This window comes from Sminthopsis crassicaudata, chromosome 4, assembly GCF_048593235.1.
Source record: "Sminthopsis crassicaudata isolate SCR6 chromosome 4, ASM4859323v1, whole genome shotgun sequence".
Taxonomy (NCBI): Eukaryota; Metazoa; Chordata; class Mammalia; order Dasyuromorphia; family Dasyuridae; genus Sminthopsis; species Sminthopsis crassicaudata.
This window is the reverse complement of record NC_133620.1, coordinates 420,009,891-420,037,155: the sequence shown is the minus strand read 5'-3', so window position 1 is coordinate 420,037,155 and position 27,265 is coordinate 420,009,891. Positions and strand designations below refer to the sequence as shown.

At 32.3% G+C, this 27,265-nt stretch overlaps 1 protein-coding gene and 1 pseudogene across 2 annotated transcripts; both read right to left on the bottom strand.

Annotated features, from left to right (window-relative positions):
* The window catches only part of LOC141539711 (pancreatic alpha-amylase-like), a 35,615-nt pseudogene extending 33,381 nt beyond the window's left edge, over window positions 1-2,234 (bottom strand).
* RNPC3 (RNA binding region (RNP1, RRM) containing 3) lies at window positions 1,994-25,432 on the bottom strand. Of its 2 annotated transcripts, none has more exons than XM_074262825.1 (15): window positions 25,132-25,432; window positions 23,246-23,293; window positions 21,874-21,992; window positions 20,795-20,878; window positions 18,883-18,994; window positions 17,415-17,483; window positions 14,012-14,154; window positions 10,543-10,668; window positions 9,596-9,732; window positions 8,826-8,984; window positions 7,796-7,890; window positions 7,644-7,702; window positions 5,990-6,122; window positions 4,563-4,635; window positions 1,994-2,201 (listed from the first exon to the last, which is right to left on the bottom strand). In XM_074262825.1, exons 1-14 carry the CDS (start codon window positions 25,318-25,320, stop codon window positions 4,576-4,578), a joined length of 1,533 nt encoding a protein of 510 aa, XP_074118926.1. In that variant the 5' UTR covers window positions 25,321-25,432; the 3' UTR covers window positions 1,994-2,201; window positions 4,563-4,575. The 2 variants fall into 2 exon arrangements, with proteins under 2 accessions (XP_074118926.1, XP_074118927.1); XM_074262826.1 differs by lacking the exon at window positions 1,994-2,201 and adding an exon at window positions 3,460-3,590.
* Between the last annotated feature and the right edge of the window lie 1,833 nt (window positions 25,433-27,265).

The following is a 27,265-nucleotide window of genomic DNA, read 5'->3' as shown; positions in this document are numbered from 1 at the left end:
TCAAATCTATCATAGCCATGTGAAAAAAATGAAAATGGTCAATAGTGAGGATAGGCAGGGTTGTGTGTGTGGGACCACTGGGAATGTGGGCACACTGTTTCACTATTGGTGAATCTATGAACTTGTCCACCCATTTTGTATAATATGGACTTCCACGAAAAAGTATGAATGATATGGCAGAGATTGAGTCTTTGAGGATCTGCATCTTTACAGCATTCTAACCACTGTGCCCCCATGATTGTCTTAGGTGCTCTTTCTCTCTATCCTCCCTAACTTGGTGATCTTTTTAGTCTATGGATTCAAATCTATAAAGCCAAGCTCAATCTCTTAAGTTTCATTCCTGATTGACTCATTTCTTCTCTACATAAATCAAGCTCAATTATGTACAAAACAGAATGCTTTACCTTTTCCTCCAAATCTGTCATTATTCTAAACTTCCCTATTTCTGTAAATGGAACCATTATCCTAGTCACTAGGGTTGAAAATGGGTCACTTATCACTTAAATCTCATTTCCAGAATTGTTAAATATTGTCATTTCATTATCTACATTTCTTACATGGATCCCCTTCTCTCTACACATAGTACAAATTCTCAAGTTCACATTTTTATCACTTATCTCAATTAAGGCAATTATTAAGTAATTAGTTTTCTTATCTCAAGTGTCTTTTCTTTGTAATTCATTTTCAATCCATTTACCAAAGGATAGATAATCCTAAAAACACAAATCTGACAGTTTTACTCAACTCCTCAAAAAAGTCTAGTGACCTCTAGAATCAAAAATCTTAAGTTTGACATATAAAGCTGTTCATGGCTTGGCTCAAATTTATCTTTAGAGTGTTATTATACATTAGTTTGATCTTTAGAAGCTCTATAATCTAAGCAATTTGGCCTCCTTGGTGTTCCTCACACAGTACTCTTCTAAAATCAAGGACTGGCAAATTCAGACCATTACCTGTTTTTTGTATATCTTGCAAGCAAAGATTGTTTTGCTTTTTATTGAATATATGCTTAAAAACAATAAAACTTTATCTTAAAATATAATAATCATTCTTAACTTGTGGATCCCAAAGAAATATATCAAGTAATTTTGTAGCAGAGAAGAAACCCATGGTGGATCAGAAGAAATAAGGATATATGCTAAAATTGAGGCAAAGAGAAAAATTGTTTAAGGAAGAATGTAAGTTTTTATAAACTGTTGTAATTTAGCAGCTGGAAATAAACATAAAAAAATAGAATGGATCCATTCAATCTGGTGGTATGCATACCTCCAATGATATCTTCAACATCTTGAGGGTAGATGAAAAGTTAGATTGGGGTAGAGTTGATACATGATTGGGAATCAGTAAAATATCAACAATTATCCTTTTGCTTTTTCTTTAACCTTTCACCTCCAACTTTCAAAAGATAACTGGTAAACTGACGTGTGAAAATTTTAGATAGTAGTAAAATCTGGTTAAAATTAAATAACACAGATGGGCAATTCAACATTCTATTAGGGAAAGTGTTCAAATTCCCAAGCTGAAATGAGTTTGTGAAAAGCTCTAAGAGTTTATTTTTTTCTTTAAATATGTACCTAAACATTTAGTTATCATACAAAAATGACAAAATGGCAAAATTTATAATAAAAGAGATCTGACTTGACAATCAGAAAGATCTAGATTCAGGTCTTAATTCTGACACAAAATGGCCATGTGACATTGGACAAACCATTTATTATTCTGCTTCTTAGGACCCCAAGGGAATCGCTATGGCTATATGTTATAAAGGAGGGGCTAATCTGCATTGGTAGAGAGTTTATATAATGCAATTTCCCTATAATAATAAATATTAACAAGTTCAGTTTAAAAAAACTGAAACTTAAACGTTTGGAATTTCAAAGTGATTTTTAACTGTACATCACATAATTAATCTGAAATTCAGACCATACATGACTAGTTCACTCCAATAAAATACACTTAATCCCTTTCTCTGAACACAAAAAATCAAGACATATTAATGGAAAGAAAATAATAATTTATTGGAGTACTGAAAGTTGACTAAAACACATTTGCTGTATATCTTCCAGTAAGATTTAAATGCATTTCATTTAGTTTTTAAATATATTCTAAAAGCTATTACGCACAATTCAAGAGTCCAGATGGTCAAGTTTCTTCTTCTCAAAGCTGGAGAATGCTTGAAAGATATGGAATTCAAAAGGAACCTAAAACATCATAAAAGCCCATCAAAAATGAAAATTATTTTAATAGAAACATAGTTTTATATAATATAAATGCATTAGAAATCTACAATTTCAGTATTTAGAAAATTAGTGAATCATGTCAGTTTGACAGTATAATTTGATTTGTATAGGTAATCACAGCTTATGTGAACTAAAATTGTGAATCAAAGAACCAAAATTAAATATATTTTAAGGTCCCCATGAAGCAATATAATTATCATGAATTCACACTTTACTTTATTGGCCTTTTTTTCCTATACGTACACAAATGTTAATGACAACTAATTAATTAACATATAGATTGTTTCTAGAATTTAGGAAGTTTATCAGTTAAAAATTTAGAATGCTTTCAAAAGGTGGAGGATGGGGAAAAGTTGGTTTTTACTCAGTAAATATGTATTAAGCACTGTGTACAATACACTGTGCCAATCAAATTAATATGCATTTTAATAAAATGTATACTTTGCACCAGACTATAGGTGCAAGAAAGATTATACACACCTTCGATATAAGCAGCTTTTAAAATGTTGAGGTGGTAAGGAAGCCAATAGGCTATTACTCACTATGCTTTAGCAGACATACTGTGCTACTACCACCATTAATCGACATAAAGAAATTAAATATATTCTTTTTCAACTATGTATCCATCATAAAAGATGTTTCCAATTGTCTACTGTCCTATTAAGGAATGAACTATTTGCTACTACCTTCAATAAGGAATTAAAAAAAAATATATATATATATCCTGGATGTGAGGTGGTGAATAGCAAGACTGTCATTTGGTATTTGCATCATTTAGAAAGACAAGAAATAGACAATCTTTAGAAATAAAATTCTTGTTGAGTCTCCTACATCTTTTAAAGTCTAAAATTTTAATTTTCCCTTTCAAGCAGTACTGCTATATTTCCTATACTACACTACATAAAAATATAAAATGAATCAAACCAAGTATTTTTAAAACCAAGTCCATAAATTGCAAAAATTAATTTTCAGGAAGACAAATATAACCAAGATATCAAATTCTGAGTTAAAAAGCAACCATTACCCTGTAGTAAATTTGATGACCTGATTCACTAACTTTCCCTGGAATGAATTTTCTTAAAATGAAGCATATTATAGACAAATCTAAATTATAGAAAAATTTAAACATTAGTATCTAAAAGGAATATCAAATTTTCTTCAACCTACATCAAACATATTATTTCTAGAATGCAAAGTTAATCTCCAATCTACATTACGGGAAAAAAAAAAAAAAGAAAAAGAAAAAGAAATAAAAATTTCTACAAAAAAGTACTGCCCCAAAAAAGGATACAACAAGAAAGGATACACTTTGCATGACAGTATTACTGCAGTATTTACGCAGGAATGCTTCTAAAGAAGAACAGCAGAATGTAGTTTAATTTTCCTTATTTTCCAGCATTAGATTTATAAAGAATTGATATTCTATCATAAATGAATATGTTCTGTGCATTAAAATATTAAGCCTGTCACTCTAGAATATTCGAAAAACTTCTGATTACAACAAAATTGGGAAAGTAAAGAAATACAAATATCTATGACATTTTACTGAGTGACTATGACACAGTACTACAACTTTTCATTTCAGATGAAAGCTTTGGTCATCTTGATCCATCATTTAGTCCGTTCTTTAATCCATAAAGGTATGGTTGATATTTTGCTTTGTTTTTAAAAAACAAATAAAAGGACTACATTTCAATTCAGTGTCTTTACTCCTGACATTTTCCCACAGAAAGACGAAGCAGAAAACCACTCAAAAAAACTTCCTAAATAAAAATGCTCAATGCTATTACCAAGCAGGTAATTTTTATATGGCTTTTATAAACCATTTTATAAATACAGCCTAACACTAATATTTATAAATACAGTATAAGTTTGACATATGCAAGATATGTAACTCCCTAAATTATATCTAACTTTCATTTTGTGAAATGTTCATAATTATTTTCCATACATAACTTACATAACTTTATTTTTCACAAAGTTTTTAATTACTAAACTCAGTGAACTTAGCTTTCTCTTCAGCTGCTATACAAGATCTTAAGTTGTCAGTATGTAGAGAAACAATTTGGAAGAGTTCATTGGAAAACTTGTTTTGTAATCCCTTCTCTTGCAAACATAAGTTTTCATACATGATTCTACAATTATTATTTCAAAATCAATAGCTATGGTTCCTCTAGCTCCCCGCCCCACAAAACAAACAAACAAAAAAAAAGGTCTTAAAACACTTGAGATATTTTAATTACCAATCTAATAAGCATATTCTCCTTATTTCCCCTTTAAAGAATGACAATTTCCTTTTATTACATAAAAGTTCATACTTACCTTCAGCAATTATCTATCTTTTCCTTTTTCCATCTTTAGGATCTTGTTTTGGTCTAGCAGATCGAGCAAATTGCTAATGATATATTAAGGATTACTTTGGAGAACAATGACTTACATTTTATTAGAAGGGTCAATGATATTGATATTAAGTTCTAAATTCCTTGGAATATCCATTAATGGCTTTCATCCAATTCTTATAAAATCGAAGCAACAACAATGCTGTATTAGAGTAAGATTGCTTCTTACTACTATTCCTTATAAATCTTATCTATTTCACATTCTAGTTGTGATTCTCTCTCATTCCACTTTTTTTTTTTTTAAATCCCTTGTATCATTTGCTATAAGAGGATCAATTGAAGGGAGTGGGGATATTTAGTTTGAAGAAGAGTAGGATAATCTGGGTTCAAATCTTGAATGTTACTTGGCCTCCATGGACCTATTTTCTCATATTAAGAAATATAAAATGATGGGTTAGATTAGGTATTCTTAATCTGAGGTCTATCAATTTGGTCTAATATGTCGATTTTAACATAATGTGTGTTTAAAAACATTATTCAGAAAAGAGGTCCATGACACACAAAAAATGTTAATCCCTAGACTAAATGACAGACACCTAAGGTCCCTCCTAACTCTAAATCCCATAATCTTAGGAAGCATTGCCTTAACAAACAATAGTTTGTAAAATTATGATAGTTCCTTATTTTCTATTTATAATCTTTCCTAGTCTAATATGTAGATGTTTTAATAGTTAAACTAGCTATACACATAACACTTTCTGCAGAATTCTCCTCAAAAGTTTTAAGGAATATGTATTCACTTAAGTCTTCTTTCATAAATGTAAAGAGTAAGGAAGGGAAGGAAAATGTAAGAGCTATACACAATAATTCAAGGTCAATATTTAAATATGGTCAACATTTAGGCCTGCTCTAAGAAAACATTATGCTAATTCAATGAAGTAAGGCCTGAAATTCTTTCAAGTTTATCCTGTCATGAGGAACAACATAATGGAAAGAACTTTGAAGTTTTAAAACATCCTGTACTAGCAGGGACTAATACATCTTTCCGTGTATTACCAGCACTTTGCAGAATACCTGGCACATATTAAGACCCTAATAAATATTGTTTTACTTCCCAGTGAATCCTGCTGTATGGTGGAAGTCAACACTAGTCCTATAACCAAGCACATTCAGGGAATAAAAGATATCTACTGGTTATATTTCCTTACATTAATAGCCTGGTCATCCATAAATCTAACCATTTTCTAATAAATGATTGATCTGACATTATCCTTCCTATATAAGTCAGATATCACTTAAAAAAACAAAAACAAAAACAAAAAACAGCCATACTACTTTTTTCATCTTTATAGTTACCAGAAATATAACTACATAGCCTAAACATCAAAAGACAACTTTTAAAAAGGATACGACCACCATGGGTTTTCCAAAAAGCACATATCCATTAGCTTCTTTTAAAGCTTTAGCTGCAGCCTTTTCATCTGGAAAGCCAATAAAAGCTTGGCCTTTCATGCGACCTTCTTTCATCAAGCGTATGTCAAACCTAGAAAAATATATGAAAAATATAGTTTTGTTTCAAATTAACATCAACTGAAATTGTTCGACTAAAATACATGGAACAGTGGCTGTATGATCCAGCCTCCCCATTAGTTCATTTTTTAATACCACATATTTACACTCTGTTCTAAAAAAGGTCCTTAAAGATAGCTAACCTAGTTTTATTGGATTTTTTTTTTAATTAGGCATGTTTGAAACTTTAGAAGCTATAAAAATAGTAACTAAAAATGGTATTCATATGTGGTAAATTTTTTGTTTCATGTTAGCAGTTTCCCATTATTGAAGTACATGGGGTTAAAATACTCTAACAAAGACAGGAAAAAAAACCAACACCCAAGGCAAGACACCCAAGGCAAGAAGGAATATTAAATTTTCTAAGAGAAAATAATAGCGAAACTTTAGAGACAACTAGTCTTATGAAAACAAGTGAAGAAACAGGTCCATTAGTTAAGCAATCTTCCTATCACAAGCTGGTTCTCTTACAGAACCAATGCCCAAATTTTGTTTTTGAAATTGAGTGTTCAAAATGATAATATTAAATTTTAGCATAAGATACAGAAAATATAACAAATTAAACTGCTACAATTCTTGGTACAAAGACATAAAAACTTAGCACTACAGATATTTATTATAAAATTCTACATTTAGAATCTCTTACTCTTCCTGAAAAGTGAAATTCATGGCAAATGAAAGTAATACATAAGCTTACAGCACTATAAAGATAGTTGGCTTTCAATATTGTTTCAAGGACAGTAATGATGGCACAATGTATACCTTGATAGCAAAGGAACATTTAAAACTAACCTTTACTGGTAGAAAATGTCTTTTGAAACTAATGAAACTATAAAACTAAATTTTAACACTGTCATACTTTATGCATAATATTTACTTGTGAATTTTTTCCTTTTAATTTTTCTCTTTTTTTATTAGAAAGGATTATGTTTTTCTCAAGTAATATAATCTTTCTTTTTTGAAAAAGAATTAACTATTATGAAAACAGATTTTAGAATAGATCTCTTAAAACAAGATATACTTTGTGTGCTTCAGGGCAAATGATATAAATAGATTAAGTTAGAAAAATAGAGCAAATATTCTTCAATCTTAACAATTTCTCCCTAAAAGTATCTCATTACTTCCTTTCTTATTTCTGCCTTTTTACTAATTGGGGATTAGGGGGCTACTGTTCACCCAAAGGTCATTTTCCCTAGACCAAAAAGCTTAGGTCTGAAATCTGAAACTTTAAAGGAAATCCCCCATGTGCCATGCTGCAAAAATTAACGAATCACATTTCCTAACAAAAATAATTATATTTAAAAAACAATGTTCTGCTAGATTCTAATTAGCCATCCCACTAATTTTGAAAGTTGCTGGGATCAAAGATCTTAAATTTAATGATGCTTATGATGGTAAGGAATCATGACCTCACTAACTCATTTTGTTTTAGAGGGAAAGTATTAAGGAAGAAATGAGGATAAATGAGATGCAAAACTTTACTGAGAGAACTTACATGATTCGTTCTGTTTGTGATGAAAAGTCAACATATCTTCCAAAAATAAACTTAAGATCCTAGAATTTCATCAAAAAAGGGGAAAAAAGAAAAGTCACAAGGTAGGCAAAAATAGATTTTTTTAGAAGACCAATTTATGGAATTCTACTTACATTTTCTTCAACTTGCTTTGCTAAGTTCTTTACATAAATCCTACAATTTGGATCCCCGGGTTCATAACTTTTGAAAACTGAAAGTGTTTCCATTTCTTGAAATAATGAATAAAAAAGAAAGAGAAAAGTATAATGTTTCAATCAATTTCCACAAGTCTTAAGCAACTAATTCCAAATAACACTAAGCTTTCAATATTCAATTGGGGATTGCAGCATACACAGAAACTATTAAGTATATGTGGATAGAGTTGCCAGGTCTGAAATCGGGAAAACCTAAACTCAAATCTAGTCTCAGACACTTATTACCTCCTGGACAAACCATTTACACTCTCTGAATCAGTTTCCTCATATGTACAATGAGGATAAATTAGCAGCTACTTTTTCATGGCTGTGGTGAAAATCAAATGAGATAACTGTAAAAGCAAAGTATCTGGCACATAGTAATTGCTATGCAAATATTAACAATGGGTAAGTGACAGAAAACATTGTGAAGTTTTATTTTTAATTAAGGAACACTTAAATTTCTGTTTATTAATTTGTCTAGAATTATGACAAATTCAACCAATAGGGATTAATGGATGCTACTAAATGGAATGTTTTATGAAAGTTAAAATAACTAGAAAGTCAACTACTTTTCAAAAAGTATTTGAAAGTTTACTCAAATATTGTAGACATTTCCATTATGATTTCTTTTATTAGTTTAATAACTGTTTATTATGTCCTAAACACTGCTTAACAATTCTGATTTCTTTCAAAGAAACTTAATGATCAAGAAATGAAAAATTTTAAATGGCTTTAAGGGAATGATTCAGCAGTTCAACTACTAGAGCTCCTTGCTTAGACCAACATTGTAGAGTCTTCACAATGACTTGTTAATTTTATTTAAAGTGTATTCCTAGTATAATTACACATACCCCATTCAAATATAAGAACATCAGGGATTCAGACCAAAGAGTTCAATTGTTCACTTTCATCAGCATAGCTTTTTCAGCATTGAAATAAAAAAAAATTATGTGGACCAAATGATTACCTTCTTTAGAAATTCTGCCTTTTTCCAACTCTTTTCGAGAGACAAATTCTGCTGGTATCTCATCTGAGTCTTCTTGAATCTCTTCTTTGTCATTCAGAATCGGAGTTGGAAAGATCTTTCCAAATCCTTCATTAGTTGCCTCTCCAGGAGCAGACAAATCTAAAGTATTTAGTATTAACATTATTCATATAAATTAATAATTTAGAAAAATTCTAAGCTTTAAGAGGAAAAGTATATGCAAATTGTACCTACAGTTATCAAGCTAAATTATAATTTTAGATCTGTACTAATAATTTACATAAACCTGATAAATCATTTTATATTTCTAAACTTCTATGCTTTTTATAAATAGAATGAGAATATATCTAATACTTCTTCTAATTCTACAATATTTTGAACCTGTGACCTATATGCCCAGGACTAAATGTTTCCTTTAAGTAGCCTGAGTATATTGGCATTCAAATCAATCTCCAGGTGTGGCAGAAAGTTACTACACACACACACACACACACACACACACACACACACACACACACACACACACACCCTTCACATCCATCATTCAGTGATTTTAATAAAAAATACAATTTAGACATATATAAAATACAACTTAAGTACAATAAATCATTAAGAAACATCTATAAACACATGTATATGCATGCATATACACATACATACAATATTTTATCTTTTACTAAATAAAACACGTTAAAAAGAAATGTAACCTGATTTTTCATAACTAACTTAAAATAACTGTAAAATCTCCTTACCATTATTTTGTCCTCCCTCTAAATCTTTTACAAATGCAGAAGGTATCCCAGAAGATATGTTGAATTCTATTTTTTTATGCTCTACAGGCTGTGGCTGTTCAAACACATCTGAAGGTAATAGTGCAGGGTGTAAATTACTGTTTAATAAAAAAATAACACTAGATTAGTCTCACTAAGTGGAGAAAAACAACTCTTCCAGTTAGTGAAGTAACATTATGTAATCCAAGTTTCTCTACAGATGGATTTCTGGTATTATTTTAATTAAGAGCACAATAACTTATTTTGGGTATTTTGAAATGACAACCACAAAGGTGAAATAATTTCACTTATATTATTCATACTTAATGGGAATAAAAAATGGTGGCAGAATTTCAAAGACAGCAATATAAAATACAAGAGGATAAATTTAAGTATCAAGTAAAATAAAGTTATATTCTTGAATATCAATATCAAAACTTTTTTTGATCAGTAAGTATATCCCAAATCTTTTTATTACTTAATCATTCAGAGCAAAATTTAATTAAAGGAAAATCCAAACATTTAAATATATTTTTGGGGTGAGTTTACTTAAGAGGTAAACAAAATGAGAAGTCTTAGGTGATGATGCAACATCAAGATAGAATAATGGAGGTATGGAGGAAAAAAAGAAAATATTACTTTTAATGTCTTTAAAAAAACCCTCAAGAATTAAAAAAAAAAATTAAATACAACTTTTGAAACCCACATATTTCTAAATCAAATTCTATTAACAACACAATGAAAATGTTTGGAGTATCACATCACAACTTATTTTAACCATCTTTAATGCAATCTTCCTAAAGAAGACCATGGCTATTAATTTCAAGCTTAGGATATATAACTCGTGTTTCATAATGTTATTTTGTAATCTAAAAACTAATGAAATCACAAGTCTTACTTAAAAAAAAAGTGAGTAACTTTTAAATTACCTATGGGAAGTAGATGCAGGTATATTCAACATGTCCTTTATCTTTTGCCTTTTCCTTACACGCCGTTGCTTTGTAGTTGTTGGTCTTTTGGGTTGAAAATTAGCTAGTTCCATCAGTTTTGTCATCCTAAATTAGAAAATATTATATCTTCCTTATCTAAGATTTATCTACATGTCATCATTCATAAAACACTGAAGATCATTCAAGAAAAATTTTTTAAGAAAAATCACAATTAAAAATTATGCACACTTCAAATAAATTGCTTTGCAGTTGTTGGTCTTTTGTGTTGAAAATTAGCTAATTCCATCAGTTTTGTCATCCTGAATTAGAAAACGTTATATCTTCCTTATCTAAGATTTATCTACTAAGGTCATTCAAGAAAAATTTTTTTTAAGAAAATCACAATTAAAAAATGCACACTTCACTCAAATACTTCTATCAGTCTAAAGCCATTTAAGTCCTTATGTGCTAGGCACAGCATTAAATGCTAGAGGTTCTGAAGAAAGGTAAAAGGCATTTCCTGATCTCCAGGAGCCCACAAACAACTTGAAAACAACTATATACAAATACAAATACACACACACACACACACACACACACACACACACACACAAAAACTGGAAATAATCAACTGAGGGAAGACAAGCTTTAGTTGGGATCAGGAAAATCTCTTTGTAGAAAAGGTGTTGTTTTTTTTTGTTTGTTTGTTTGTTTGTTTTTTATTGGAACTTGAAGGAAGCCAGGGAAACTAAGAGATGGAGATGAGGAAGGAGAACATTTCAGATAAAGGGGAAAAAGCAATGAAAATGTTCAAAGTCAGAAGATGGAGTATTATGTTCAACAAAAAGCAAAAAGTCCACTATCATTGAATTGTAATGTATTTGCAAGTAAGTAAAATGTTAGAAGACTAGAAGGTTAAGAAGAAATTGTTATTGAAGAGCTCTGCACAGCAAACAGACTGATATTTGATCCTTGCGGTGAGATAAGCAGGAAGTGGAATTTTTTGATTAGAATATTGTTGATACTATATTTTCGGAAGAACAATTTGACAACTAAATGGAAGACAGACTGGAATAGGGAGATCAACCAGCAGACTATTGCAGTAATCTAGGAATAAGGTAATGAAGACCCACACCAAGGTCTTAACAATGTCAGAGAAAGGGATATATATGTGAGAAATCTAGCGTAGGTAAAATCAATGGATTTGGCAACAGATTGAATATGAAAAATGAGGCAAGAGTAACACCTAGGATATAAGTCTAGGTGATAGGGAAGACATTGGGTCTCCACAGGGACAAGATGGCTTAGAATGGGAAAGAGAAGTTCAGTTTTGAACATTCTGATTTTAAGATGTGTATGAAATGTATAGTTTGAGATATAGAATAGATATCAATCTAAAATGTTAGAAGAGATTAAAGTAGAACAAATGGGTCTAAGTATCATCAGCAAAAAACGAACAAAATAAAAAACACATGGTACTGGAATCCATGGAAGCTAATGAATGACAAATATAATGAACCAGTAAAACAGTACTGATAAAAAGAATAGGGGCCATGGCCCTTGGGAACTACCATTGTTGACAGATCTGACCTGGATAGACATTCAGCAAAGGACAAGCAGGAAAATCAGGATATAGTCAGAGAAACTTAAGAGAGAAAAGAATGTCAAGAAGGTGACTGAAAGTGTCAATAGCTGCAAAGAGGTCAAGAATGAAAACTGAGAAGATCCCGCTTGATTTGGGAATAATTTATTAATGATCACTTTGGAAAGAGCAGTTTGGATTAAGTAAAGCTGAAAATCAATTGGTAGAAAGCTAAAAGAATGAGAATAAAGCCAAGTAGAAACATTGGTTATAGATGGCCTTCTCAAATTTAATCACAAAATGGAGGAGAGAGTTGAGACAATAAATGAGATGACAGCTCTCAGGGAAAAACTGAATAGTCTCAATTTTTCCAGTGAAAAATGAGGCAAATCTCAAAGCTAAGATAAGTGGGAGTAGAGGAAGCTTTGAAGGATGTAAAGGTTTGGAAAAGCTTCTGTGGAAAGTGGGATAATGAATCAATTAGGGAGGTATAAAGGCATAAAGGAACAGTTTTTACTGCTGAGATGATGTAACATAAATTCATAGCCAATTCAGTTAGCATAACTTGATAATTTTCTTTAGCTTTGTTCTATAGCACTTGAATAGGAATGAAGACAAAGGATGGTGAGAATAATCAATCCTTCCAAGGCTCGAGGTTGACAAGTCACAAAGGATGAAGCCTATACTAGAGAGAAGAGTATAGAGTTGAAGTAGCCCAGGTAAAAATAAAACAAATCAAAATTAAGGCATTAGAGATTATATGTTTAAATTCCCTTCTATAAGGTCAGATGCTAGAGAAAAGAGAAAGACCATAAGCCAAATATTAAACTCACTCAGGAAATAAGTCAACAATTCTTTTGTTGCTGCTTCCTAATAACTAAAGTCTGAAGCTCTCATAATTATTAGTCTCTCCATAAAACTTTATTTTAATTTTTTCTATCCAGTCACTACAAACCTAGTCCCACTTCTAGCACCCAGATCCTTATCTATTCTGACCCTACTTCAATACTGTCTAAATATAGTCGACAATGGACATCATTCAAGCAAACACTAATTTTATGCTACTCTCTAATCCTGAAATCTTTTACTTGCCTAGAATGCTCAGTACTCGCATATCTTTTCCTATTTCTTGATGTTGCTTTTCTAAGTTTGCCTCATCTTATTACAACCCAACTTTTAATTCTGATATTTTTAAATGTCAAAATCTAAATGACCAAGATTTAAGTGTATTTTCATTAACTAGCTGATCCTTAGGGTCTTTTATTCTTGAACTTCTTGTTCCATTCTTTTGTTAAGTCCCAACCCTGGATTACTTCCACATTTGCTTTTTCCATTCCTACTTAAAAATTTCCAAAAATAATGGAGGAAGTCAGATAACTGGAGGTGTGATACTTTATCTGCTAGAAATGAATGCTAATCTCAGGTTCCAAATCATGCACCCGAGTTTTAAGTTCCAAACATTCTGTTCTTAAGCCATTTATAATACACACTACTCCCTCTCAACTTCACTATTTATTTTAACAGGAAAAACGAGGCTTTGCCAGAAGTTTATCCTTTACAATTTTTTTTTTTTTTTTTTTTTTTTTTTTTTTTTTGAAACTTGAGTTTCCATTTCTCACTGAGGCTGCAAGTCTAGTAGACACTCAAAGGACCAACCTAAATGAGGGACACGTGAGTTTTGATTTGCTCTGTTTCTAATTTAAACTAGTTTGTAGCTCCTTAGGCCAAAAAAAATCTCCATTACCAGGGATCACTATATTGATGACAGATTGAATATGGCCACTCCACTGCAGCTTAAAACTCCTTGATTCAAGCAATATACCAGCTTTAGCTGCTCCTGGTAGTACTATTTCAAATTTCTCACGCCTAAAATTTTTTATTACAAACCTCTCACGGGCTTCATCATCACCACTTTCATATTCTGATTCTTCTCCATTAGATCCTTCACCTTCTTCTGGTACAGGAGGCTCCTCCGGTGGCAAAGGAGGTACAGGGGGAAGAGGCACATGCACTGGCATATATTCTTCATACTAATCAAAAGATCCAAAACATGTTACTGTAGTAACACATGAGTTATAAATTTAACTAAAAAAGACATAAATTTCTCTAGGACCTACTTCTAACAAGGATCACTAGATAAGTGCAAAGACACTAATCACTAATCGTTTGCCCTCTTTCTGATCAGAACAGCCCCTAAGAAATTATTTAGGATTATGGAAGTCAATATTCAAATTACTTCATTAATAAAGTAACAAAGTAGTGGAAAAGGGAGCAAAATGCATAAAGGAGCATATAGGTGATATATAAAGATCAATTAATTGTTGGATTTCTAACTGAAAACTTTGTTCAACAACCAAGCAGTAAATATATTACTAGACAAACAGCAACTAAGTCCTGAATTAATTTGAATAATGAATCCCTCATAATGGCCTCATTATTTGAATTCATTACATATGGCAGAAACAATTTCCACATTTTATATAATGATACCTTCAAAGCATGAATTCAAAAACATGCAACCATCTCAGGGGATCTATTATTTACACTAAACAGGATGTACATCAATACTGACATTCTGACTATAAATGAAACCAGAGACACAGGTAAATTGCAAGCTCAAGAAAAGTATATGTAAAAAGTTCTGCTTAGGGACTGGGCAAAGTTAGATTTCATTGTGTCAAAAGATGACAAGAAATATCGATTACTGACACAGTGAAAGAGATCAAAAGTTTCTAGATTACTCATCAATGATGTGCAAAGAATGCTAGATTTAGAATAAGAAAAACTGGGTTCCAAATATGGCATACTATTTGTACAATCTTCGGCAAATAAACTTTCTTGACCTCATTTAGATTCCTTCCTATTCTAAATATATGATCCTATAATTATTATTATTCCCATCAAAATTAATCTAAGAGTCCTAGAGATAACCACTGAAATGCAAAAAGTTAAAGTGCTTATATTATGATAGAAAATTGATTAGTACTAACTGAAGAGTTGTTTCTAAATGAAGTGTGTGCAGTAATCCAACAAAAAGAGCAAAATCAATGCACAATTAGAAGGATAAAGATGAAAAAATAATACTGTGTATAGTTTACTGTGTAAATTATAAAAGATTGATCATAATCAAAGTAGTTAAATTTTGAAAAAATGGGAAATGATTAAATATAAAGACACTGACTCTGATCATTATTATTTCTTAGGAGAAGCAAATTGTTCCAGAATAATCATCAAAATTATAAGGGTAAAGGAGAATGGAAATAATAAGCCAGTAAACTTTTAATCTCTATTCTTAACAGATATATGGCAGCCAAAAGCCTAACCAATTTAGATTAATATGCAAAACATTACAAGACATGGAATCTTTGAATTGGTTGTCTAAAAATACACTCTGTAAAACTGACTACACAAACTTGTTTTTATTGAGCGGTTATATATGTGTAGATTATTCTCATATTGTTTTAGAGATAAAGTAAGCCTGTACATTGCTAGCTGATATCTCCTCAGTATCCTTAAAAAATACTTTAAAAAATGAGTGGAGGGTAGTATCTTAAATACCTTTTATTTGATATTCTATCAGTGTTTTGAAACTAAGGTCCAAGGAGATTATGACATAATGTGGGAGCTATCAGAGCTTTAATTCAAATGCAGATCCTCTCATTCTAAATCTAATCCATTTTCCCCATCATTGCTCTTTTCAATTTCATATCCAACAACTTTTATATAAATCAGATCTCATAACAAGATTTTTACAGGCTCATTTCCTGTTACTTTTTTATGTTTTGTGAGGTACATATCCTTGTTTGTGAATTTTTTTTTTTTTTTTTTTTTGGCCATCTCCGGTTTTAAATTCCCAGATACTGTGATCTTCATTAACTTAAACTTGCACCAGTATCAGTACTTATTCTTTCATCACTAAGGATTGCATTAATTCTAAAATTCATTAGGACTTTGAAAGTTGCCAGGGTCAGCAGGAGGAATACAGAGAGGCTTGGAGAGACTTACATGAACTGATGCTGAGTGAAATGAGCAGAACGAGAAGATCACTATACACTTCAACAACAATACTGTATGAGGATGTATTCTGATGGAAGTGGAAATCTTCAACATAAAGAAGATCCAACTCACTTCCAGTTGATCAATGATGGACAGAAATAACTACACCCAGAGAAGGAACACTGGGAAGTGAATGTAAATTGTTAGCATTACTGTCTATCTACCCAGGTTACTTATACCTTCAGAAGCTAATAATTAATGTGCAACAAAAAATGGTATTTACACACATATATTGTATCTAGGTTATATTGTAACACATATAAAATGTATGGGATTACCTGTCATCGGGGGGAAGGAATGGAGGGAGGGAGGGGATAATTTGGAAAAATGAATAAAAAAAAATAAAAATAAAAAATAAATAAACAAATAAATAAATAAATAAAAAGAAAGTTGCCAGGGTCAAAAAATGAAGCACAATGCAAGTTAAGATGACAAATTTTTCTAAATAAAGTCAGAATGATTCTTTATCTACCACTGAACCCAATTTTCTGAATTATTAGAAAATGGCAGTTTGTGTTCTGTAAGCATAATCTTTGGAACTTAGAAGTGTGTTCTCTACTGAATAAATGTATATATTTTCTTTAGGAATATTTGCTTTTATTTATAGCTTAATAAACAAAAGTTGCCAAGACTTGTCTATAGAAGAATTACTTTAAGGAAAAAAAAATTCCAAAATTCTTAAAAGTCTTAGACCTAAGCCTTTTTATCTGAATTAACAAGTCCATTTAACTACTCTAAGCCTAGGTTTTCTTATCTATTAAATTAGATAACATTTAAAGTATCTTCCTCCTAACTTCAAATTTACTTGATATATAATCATTCACTTCCTTACCTCTGAAATATGGAATTTTAACAATTGTCCTCATTAACACTTTCTAAAAATAAAACTATAACAAAGCAATCTCAAAATGAGAATAATGAACTCATTTAATTCACATAAAATACAACAGCATTTACTAAATATGAAGAGTGCTTGGGGCAAGAGGGATGTGACCAATAGCTGAATTAAATCTACTAGTATTATTTTTTATCCTCTTTATTTCACACTATTTAGCAATTACCCTTCATTTACTTTTGTTCTTCTCACACTTTTTCTGTCTTTCTTTTAGTGGCATCTATTAATATCATCTAATTTTAAAAGAAACACTCAGAAGAAAAGAAGCTATTGATCCTTCTCTAATTGCAATAGTAAATATAAACATATTTAAGACTATAACTAGAAATATATTCTCACCATGGGAGGTCGGGCAGCAATTGGTCCAAAAGGTGTTGGTAAATTCATTTTATTCATAAGATGAAGCACCTTAGAAAACAAACAAAACAAAAATAACCCATAAAACACTTTCCTAAATGATCAGGAATTAAAACGTATCTAAAATTACATTGAAATAGACAGAAAATAGACAATATTAAAAATATTTTTTTCTATGTATTTCTAAAATTATACATATTCATTGAATGTTTAGTAATTTGCCTTAACTTTAAGAATATATAAATTACTCAACTGCAGATGTGACTATGTCTTTTTAGTATTTGCTGAATGAAAAGTACTTTTCAGTGTTTTCTAAAGTGCTTTAAATATTATTAAAATAATAGGCACATTAAAATCAGTAGATGACATTACTTTTTGAATTTATGCCAAAAAGGAATGTTTTCATTACTGCTATTCTAAATGTGGGAAGTGACAATTTCTAAGAGAATTTCTAGGTAAATTGATTTTATTTAATTGTGATTAGCAGATAATAAAATAAGGTCAGTTATTCTTTTCAGTGAGTAAAAAAGACCTTGGAAGACTTTGAGGGGCTGAGAAATATGACTGATCATGTCTTAGAAAAAAGACTTATTCTATTTACCCCTCCACCTAGACTAATCTAGACAAAGGGGTCCACTTCCACTCAGAAAACTAAGTGTTGACCTAATCTAGAAGAGGAAATAGAAAGAGAAAAATTCCTGGATTTCTCCAATACTAATAAATGGTTATTTAATAATTATTTCTAGTATAAAGGAATAAGAGGTACATTAAAGTTAAATTAATTCTAAATGTATGGCAATTCAAATATAATAATGAATATGAATAAATACAAGATGGAAAAAAAAATTCTTTCTGAAAGACTACTCAGTAACTCTAAGGCAGTATATCTTATCTTTAGACAGTGCCAATAGGTATAGAATTATTTTCCCTTATTTCAAAACTAAATTGACTTATTTACAACTTCTACTCATTATTTTCAGTTCTACCTCTGAAGCCATTTTTAGAAGTCTATACCACTCAACAACCCTTTTACATAACTGGAAATAGCCACTGTATCTACAATTTTAAGGCTTTTCTAAGCTGCTTAGTTCTCAACTTATTAAACTATGGTATGCTCTTGAAATTTTCCATCTTAAGATTGCCCTCTGATCTTAAGGCTATCAATGGACTTCTTAAAATGTGGTGGCTAGAATCAAATCTCCAGATATGGTCTGATGAAGGCAAAGTACAGCAGGAATACCACTTCCCTAATCAAGTACACCTGTATTTCAATGCATCATAGATTGAATTAAGCTTTCTGGGATGCCATATGATACTACTAACTCACTATTCTTGGAGTCCTTTGATCCTTGGGTTTTTAAAAGATTTAAGTTACACAATGTCATAAAAGGCTGGATGTAGCATGCAAAATTAGCATTAATTTTCAAAAGTATAAATTTCTACTACTTACCTGTACATAGAATTTAGGCACACTTGCCAAGGCACTTGCTATGTTGGCTAGTATTGTACTTGAAGGTGGCGGATACAAATATTTGAGGCACGAATTTAGAGGAAAAGTTAACCTACAAGAAAAAAAAAATTAATTTTCATCACATTTTACTTTCCCTCAATAAAGGGTAAAACAATTTTTCAAAATTAAACATCCATTTGAAAATGTTCAAAATCACTAATAATCAGACAAAAACCCATTAAAACAACTCTTCTGATATTGCCTCTATCAAACTGATAACAAGAAAAGAAAAATAAATCAATGTCAGAAGAGCGAAGAAAGCAGGCATGCTTAACTTGGGATAAACTTGAGATTTGTTCTCATCATTTTAGAATATAATGTTAAAACATGTGGCTAAGGATATTAATATTACCCACTTTACAAGGCTGTTAAAGACTTTGAAAATTAAAATACTACATAGTTATTATTACAAAAAATTAAAATATGATGAAGTTATATTATATAAAATTATCTTACAGGCTTAGCTTATTTTTAAGCCAATAATGTAGGCTACTCCAAAAAGATATTTCTCAGGCAAGATGGTGTTCAGAAAACTTTCAACTCATTAAATTTCCTTCACACACACCAAAAAAAAAAAAAAAAATAAAAAAAAAATAAAAAAATAGAGCACATCACCTCAGAGTTGCAAAAATAAACATGGGGTAAAACAGTTGTCCTCCTAAGACAATCTGAAAAGACCCCAGGACCCCAGGGGCAGAGGTTTGGCTTGAGTGAACACCTCCAGGCCATCTCTGCAGAATCAACAAACATGTTCTGCCAGCAACTGGGCTGAAAGACAGCCTTAGTCTTAGAAACTTTCATTTTGAAAACAATGGGGGGGGTGTCTGTCTGCTGAGTAAGAGAATACTGAAATTTCACTATGGAGGGATACCAACCACTGCTGTACTGACCAGAAGTGGCCCAGGCCGTGGTTATGGGGAGAAGGAACTAACATACAACTGATAAGTACAATAGTGAGGGGCAGAGTCTTGTTGGCTTTGGACACTTGCTGGAAAGCAGAGTTCCTGGTTTCAGTTCTAGGGCAAAGAGAACAGCTGTAGTTTGTAGCCACCATAGGCAATTCATTTTTTTGCCCTGCACAATAATATTTTATCACTCGCACAAACCATAACTTGTTCAGTTAATTCCCAACTGATGGGCAACTGCACAGATTCCAATTCTTTGTCCAAAGAAAGAAAGAAAAAAGAAAAAGAAAAAAAAAAAAAAAGAACCATTTAAAAAAACCTTGTACACGAATCCTTTTCCTCTTTTTTTTAGTCTCTGGAGTATAGATCTAATAGCAATATCACTGAGACAAAGTATATGGACAATTTAATAGCTTTTGGGATGTGATTGGAAATTGTTTTACTGAATAGCTGACCAGGTCAAAGCTTTACCTGAAGTTATTAATGTACCTATTTTTCCACATTATATCCTCTCCACCATTTGTCATATTTATTTTATATCAACTCTGCCAATTTGATAGATGTGAGGTGGTATCACACAATTCCCCCCCCCCCAGGCAATTGGGGTTAAGTGACTTGCCCAGGGTCACACAGCTAGGAAGTGTTAAGTGTCTGAGGCCAGATTTGAACTCAGGTACTCCTGACTTCAGAGCTGGTGCTCTATCCAGTGGGCCACCTAGCTGCCCCCACAGAAATCTTTTAATTAACATTTTTCCAATTATTAGGGAAATCAATGTGTTTTTAATAAGATATTTATTACAGATATACCCATTATATGTTTACAAGCAATGAAAAACAATTTCTAACTTCAAAACTACTTCACTTTCATGAAATCACATAAAAAGAACAAAATTGCCAGCAATAAAAAAAGAGAAGGGGGGAAAAAAAAAGTGAAAAAGAATACTAACCCATGATTTGGTGCAATTCCATTTTCTATTGTCAAACAACTTGTCTCTTTTTTTTCTTTATCTTCTTCCACAGGTTCATCAGACCTGGAAAATAAAAGATTAAAATTAGTCTTACTTTTAACATCTTATCAAGAAAATATCTGCAATATTAAATCATGACATGTGAAGCTAATTAATCTAACAAACAAAAGTGTACTGTGCAAAAGATACTTTTGTTATTTTCAATGTAGTAGAGAAGACCTGGATTTTTAAGGGAGGCAGCAGTCTTCACCTTCCTCATTTCTAGGAAAATAAGTTAGACTTTATCCTATTTATGGTTCCCTCTACTTAAAAACAAAGATTGTTTATATCTTCATTGTTTGAGTTCTGTTGCACTTCCTATAATAAGCAATTTCTGTCAGCATTGTTAGATTTCCAAGCCAATATATAAAAATAAATCAGAATTCAATGACAACTCAAGACCATAATCATAATTTGTAATGAATATTTTTATAGGAAAAATTCATTCAGAGTTTCAATTTGGGATGCTAGAATCATTATGTCTTTTTTTTCCCCCAATTCCCTTACCCCACAAACACATGCCTTTAAGAAATAAGAATGGAGAAGTCTTTCTCTCTTCAGGTAGTCCAATATTGAAGGAAATCACAATAGCTTGGACTACTCAGTCTACTCCAAATATGTATTCACTCTGAACTAGACCCTCCCTGCTATAGACAAATCCTTTTATTCTTCCTTCATGATTCCCAATAATAGCACCCTCCACAGAAGCTATTCCAAACCCACTTTTCTTTCCTCAAACCATTTACACACATACTCCCCAACCTTCATTAAGAAAAGGTTCCTCTACCCCCAAAAAGAGGTTATTGAGAGAAAATTCTCTTCTTCAGTGCTGTATTGTCAAATAAATGTTTGAACTTAAGTAATATTACATAAAAATGAGTTCTTTTTACTTATTGGTTTTAATATCTATAAGCTTTATTAAGCAATTTCCCTCTCCTCCAAAACTTAATTTTCTGTTCTAAAATAATTCTAAAAATGTGAGGGGAAAAGAAAATATAACAAATCTAATAATGACATACCTTTTCTTTTTCTCTGAATGTGAAGTTTGACAGAAGGAAGAAGCTTGGTCTTGTTCTTTTGCAAATTCAACAACTAAAGTGTGACCTAAAACTTTTAGCTGATGAAGTCTTGATAAAGCCTTCATATGACACAAAACAAAAAAGTTAAATTTGATAAATGCAGCAAACATTTAAAATCCACTTATTATCAACACATTTTTAATTAATGCTTTCAAATCCAAATACTTTGTCATTCAAGTTCACAAGTCACAATTTTTGAAACAGACCAAAATTCTAAGTATGTGGTCATTCTTTAAAAATAAATAAATAAATAAAGTCTTTAAAATAGTAAGAGGGATGAGGGGAAAAAAATCTGATTCATATTAGAGATTTTAACTTACAACAACTAAAAAAATATACATTTCTTTCATCATTACTGAAAATACCAGTTATTTAAATCTAGTTTTATAATAGTTTGTCTTACTAACATGTCTTTGACAGAATTACTTACATATTTTATGGGCAACTTTGTGAGTTGCCTAGTATTTTCACCCTCAAATTGCAGTACTTGAAGCATAATCTTTATACAATAACTACTATTAATACTATTACCTCCTCTTGGTCTCTCAAAATCTCTAATTTATTCCCAAAGCTCAGTTCAAGTACCTCCTACATGAGGTACTTTCCAATGCTGTCAGTTGTTAATATCTTCCGCTCAAACCACCTTATACATTTTACTTAAACTTATCTATGTCCTTAGTGTGTCTTTTCAACTAAACTGCTAACTCCCTACAAGTAGATTATTGCTATTTTTTCTTTTTATAATGCTTAGTGAAATACTTAGGACATAATTTACTGTTAATAGTGGCATATATCACAACAGTAAGTATCACATACTTTACAAGTACTAGGCTCAACTTTAATTCAAATTATGGCTTACATTCAATCTATTCCACCTACTTTTGACAACATGAACTACCACATGCATAACTACCTACTACACTATATTGGGATCACTTTGGCTTCTGAAATAAAGAAAAATCATTGAAGGATATCCCAACTTGGTTTTTTTATTTTGTTTTGTTTTGTTTTTTTTTTTTTCTTGTTCAGGAACTTCAGTGCCCAGAAGCAATGACTAATAACTTTTTAAATATTTAAATTTAAATATTTGTTGAAAATTTAATATCTGTTCTTCAAATGCAGTAACAACTTGAAAATGTTTACCATAAGGTAAGCCCTCCAAGCACATCTATGGCCTTAAGAGAGGTTGGAACAAGGAAAGAATGAAAGAGATTTGAATGAAAGGTCAAGAGTATATGTCAACAGATCCTAGCCCAATAGTTCAAATTCGATAACTATAAATAAAATGTTTACTACCAAGAATATCACATACCTTTATGGCGGCTTTTTCATTAGGGAAAGTTGCAAAAGCAGTGTGTTTCTGTAAGATAATCATAATATGCACAACTCTGAATAAGCACCAAAGTATACTCAAAAACAAGAATCATACTAAGGTTAAAAGTCACAAAATAATCAAATGCTGGGAAATCTGAGACCACACATTAAACTATATAAAAGAAATAAAAAGTCATAGTATTTTAATGTTCCTCTTAGCTTTTATAATTTCCAATATAAAGCATTAACAGTTTGCATTAGTAAGGAAAATCATTCCTTATGTTGTTAAATATATTTCCCTTTGCCCTTTCTTCATGTGGAAGATTCTATTCTAAAAATTATAGTTTAAAAGAGTAAAATGTAAAAAGCAGCAAATATCAAAAGTTACTGAATTATTAAGCCAGATGAACGGAGATTTTGGTTTTGGTTATCTCAAAATGAAGTTTTGTGTTTTTAGACAGCATGGATCAGACTAATATTAATTTTAATTAATTAATTAATTGGTTTTAATGAGTTTCAACTGAAGTATTTCAGTTGAATTTTTAAATCTATTTGTATTTCTTTTCTTACTTTTATGAAAAACAGCCCTGGAATGTAAGTCACAGAATCACATAAGGATTATCTTCTAATAGAGAAAGCTTTGGAGGTAAAATGAGAAAAGATATGGGATAAAAATCCAGCTCTGCTATTACTATGTATTTAACTTTAGCCAAGCCAATTAACTTTAGTGAACTCTATTTTTTTCTCAACTGAAAAACAGGAATTGAATTAAGAACTAAAACTGCCACATAACCTCCAGTAACCAGGTAACTAATGACCACCTGACTCACGCCAAACCATTTTTAGACAAATTTATTGACAGAAAATTTTTTTAAACCTAGATGATACACATCTTCCTGAAACTTTGTTTTCTCATTAATCTACTGAAAATGTTAGTAATCTACATTAAGGTAGCAGAAAATTACTTTTAATGAATTTCAAATGAATTTCTACAAACTCATCCATATATTTATCCAATAGCTATTAGTTAATTAAAAAAAAAAAAAGGTTTTTCAATTCTGCCAAAAGAATGTAATAGGTTAGAAATGAAATCAACAGCTAACAGTCTCCTGATTATACCTTGGACCTTTTCTTAGAAAGGCAACGATGAGGAACAGTTCATTATTTTATGAAATCTACAAGAACTCTTCATTTGTTGAGAAAACTCAGGTGGAAACAGTGGCTTGCCTAAGGTTCACTATGTGGCAAAGCCAAGATTCTTATGACTTCCAATACAGGTAGCTAGACTTAGGTTCAAGCATAGCTGGTCTTGGATGTAAGACCTGGATTTCATTTACTTCCCAATAATGTTGTGAAATTCACGAGAAAATATATGTGAAATGTACAGCTCTGACCCTCAAAACCGATGCAATTTGTACTTCATTCATCAATGTTATCGGCCTCAAAAATTTCAATACAGTAAAGTCAAGGATTAACAAGGGGAGGATGAAGGTGTAGAATAATAAAAAGTGGTTAAATTTTGGGATGTGGGAGGCAAATGGCTCTCCTACTTAACTTGCTAATTAATGCATATTTTCTTTAGAGCCTTCACAAAGAACTCAGGGGCTAGGGACTTAAGCAGGTGGAGTGGGACCTCTTTTTAAAGAGGAGGAAATTGAGACCAGTCAAGGATCATTTTGTTTGTCGCCCTATCCCCACCCTCAGATCAGTCCCGAGGATCGCAAAGCTTCTTGCCAACCCCAGATCTTAGTACAAGGCAAGGGCAGCGGGCCGCCCGGCTTGTCTCAGCCTGCCCAAACCAAGTCCTTGTTCCCATCGTGCTGCCCCCAGACTGGGATCGGCCCTGCGGGATCCCTGGGCCGACCCGTGCTAATCCTTACTTACCAAGCGGCCCTTGTCAGACAGGACCCGCACGGCCTGGGCACCGAAATGCTTCAGGAGATGCTCCTTCTCCTCTGCAGTCAGCTCGGCCGGCAAGTGCCGCACCAGGAGGGTTCGGTTGGCCCGCGGCAGAGGCGGCGTAGAGGAACCCTGACAACCCCGTGACAACGGGATCTGCTCCGGCGCGGCCATTTCTTCCCAAGGCGCCGCCAAGGCGGCGGTGACAGAAATCGGAGAGGACAGGGACCGAGGGCGGTTCCCGGACGACGACCGGAAGTGCAGTCCCAAGGAAGACCCCGCGAGAACTGAAGCGTCTCCTTACGAGATACTCGCGGACTAGCACCCTGCGCGTGTGCGATAAGAGGTTCCTTGTTTGCCTTTCTGGTTTTGGTTGTGACCGTGAAGTGGCCAGAAAGCCACTTTAAGAGTCTAGCCGAATCGCCAGCCTGACCTCTGCTAGATTTGTCTTTATGAATACGCCCTCTGGGGGAAGGGGGAAAAAAGTGTTCTGCTTTTTTTAAGAAGTGGAAGGTGAAGTGGCTTGATTAAATCCCTATTTCCCGAGGGCGGGACTGGCTATTTTTACGCATGCGCTATCATTTGTTACTCCTGTCCCGGAAGTACTTCGAATACTCTGCTGTGAATGAGTCTTCAAGGTTATTTAAAGATTTGGAGTCTGCGGTTTTTGTTTTTCACGTCCGGAAAACTAAGTCTATTAGATGACGTGCCAGACATGGAATTGGGTCTGGAAGAAAGAGTTTAAATCCTGCCTCAGACCTTAGTCGTGTGAACTAACCTCCCTGCGTTAGTTTTTAATCCTCTGTAAAATGAGAAACTTGATGGTTGCTTAAGTCCCTTCCAGCTCTTAGTCTCTGAAACTGTGAGGCACTTTTATGTTTCAGGCAAAAGTAATGTGACGCAGGAATAGAAAAGATCTCAGTTCTAGCTTTGTGACTGAAAAAATCACTTAATCTCTCTCTTTCTCGCTTATCAGTTAAATGAAGAATCAAATGAATTAAACCAAGTAAAATGCTATGCAAATATTAAAGCAATCAAATCTAAAGAACCTGCTCAGTACCTTTAGTCATTCCAACTCCTATATACAAAACAGATTTACTTTTGGGATTTTGGATAATTGGACCCCAAAAGTATGTTGGGATTGCTCCTGTGTTTCTAGATGTCTCCAGAAAATGTGTTGGTTTAGATCTTTTCCAGACTTAGAGGCAAAGGTTTTATTATTCTGCCCACAGCAAGGCTAAATGCACATGGGGTTTTTAGGAAAGGGAAAATTAACAAGGGAAAATCAGGAGCTAAATTCCCTCCAACTTGTGAGTACAAATAAGTTCTGGACTATTCTTTTCTACATTAAGATGGCCCTGTGAGGAGGGCTTTTTTTCACTCACTGATCCTATGGAAAGTGAGTACCCAGCCCAAAACTTAACCTGAAAAGGAAAAAAAAAAAATCAGCTAATTACATCATCGTAGGTGTGAATCTTGTGGAGCTATATTAAGTTCTAAGTCCATGTCCGGAACTAGAGAACTGATAGGCACCCTGCTAAACAACCATTGTCTCTTATCAATTCCACTGACTTAACACCTTTTAAGTGTCCTTGTTCTGGCCCATAATGGAGCACCAGGCGTGAACACTTAATTCCTGAGAGTTATTGAACTCTTACCACTTTTAAGGTCAAAATACTGGTTTATTTGCATCCCTACCCCAGAAGATAAAGCTTGGATCATAGCAAATAATTGTTGATCGATTAACTGAGGGAGAGAGGGGAAAGGTACAAATGCAATCATCAGGTCTCAGAATCAGGGGATATGAAAAATTAGTGAATTTTCTCATGTAACTAGAACTACAAATTATTTTTTCCAGAGCAATTGGCTCAATTCACAATACTAACAGTAGAATAACTTTTCCTACAGTTACTATGACATTGACTATTTCCATCTTCTTTTTGATTGTTTAAGGGCTGTGAAGTGGTTCCTCAATATTATATTTGAGTTTCCTCTAATTTAATGTTTTGAAGCATTATTTGTACCTTTTGCATTTTAATTTAGAAAACTTTATATCTCACCACATATCTATTAGAGGAAACTTTTATCCTTAAAAAGTTATCCAAATATCATTGTTTTT

Bases quoted from the DNA above. Each gene is read 5' to 3' on its own strand.
- RNPC3 (XM_074262825.1), bottom strand. From the start codon at position 25,320: ATGGCCGCGCCGGAGCAGATCCCGTTGTCACGGGGTTGTCAGGGTTCC. The intron at 17,484-18,882 runs GTAAGTAGTAGA...TTGTTTTCTAAG, and splicing joins TGCCTAAATTCTATGTACAG to GTGCTTCATCTTATGAATAA. The intron at 4,636-5,989 runs GTATCCTTTTTA...ATATATCATTAG, and splicing joins TTGGAAAACCCATGGTGGTC to CAATTTGCTCGATCTGCTAG.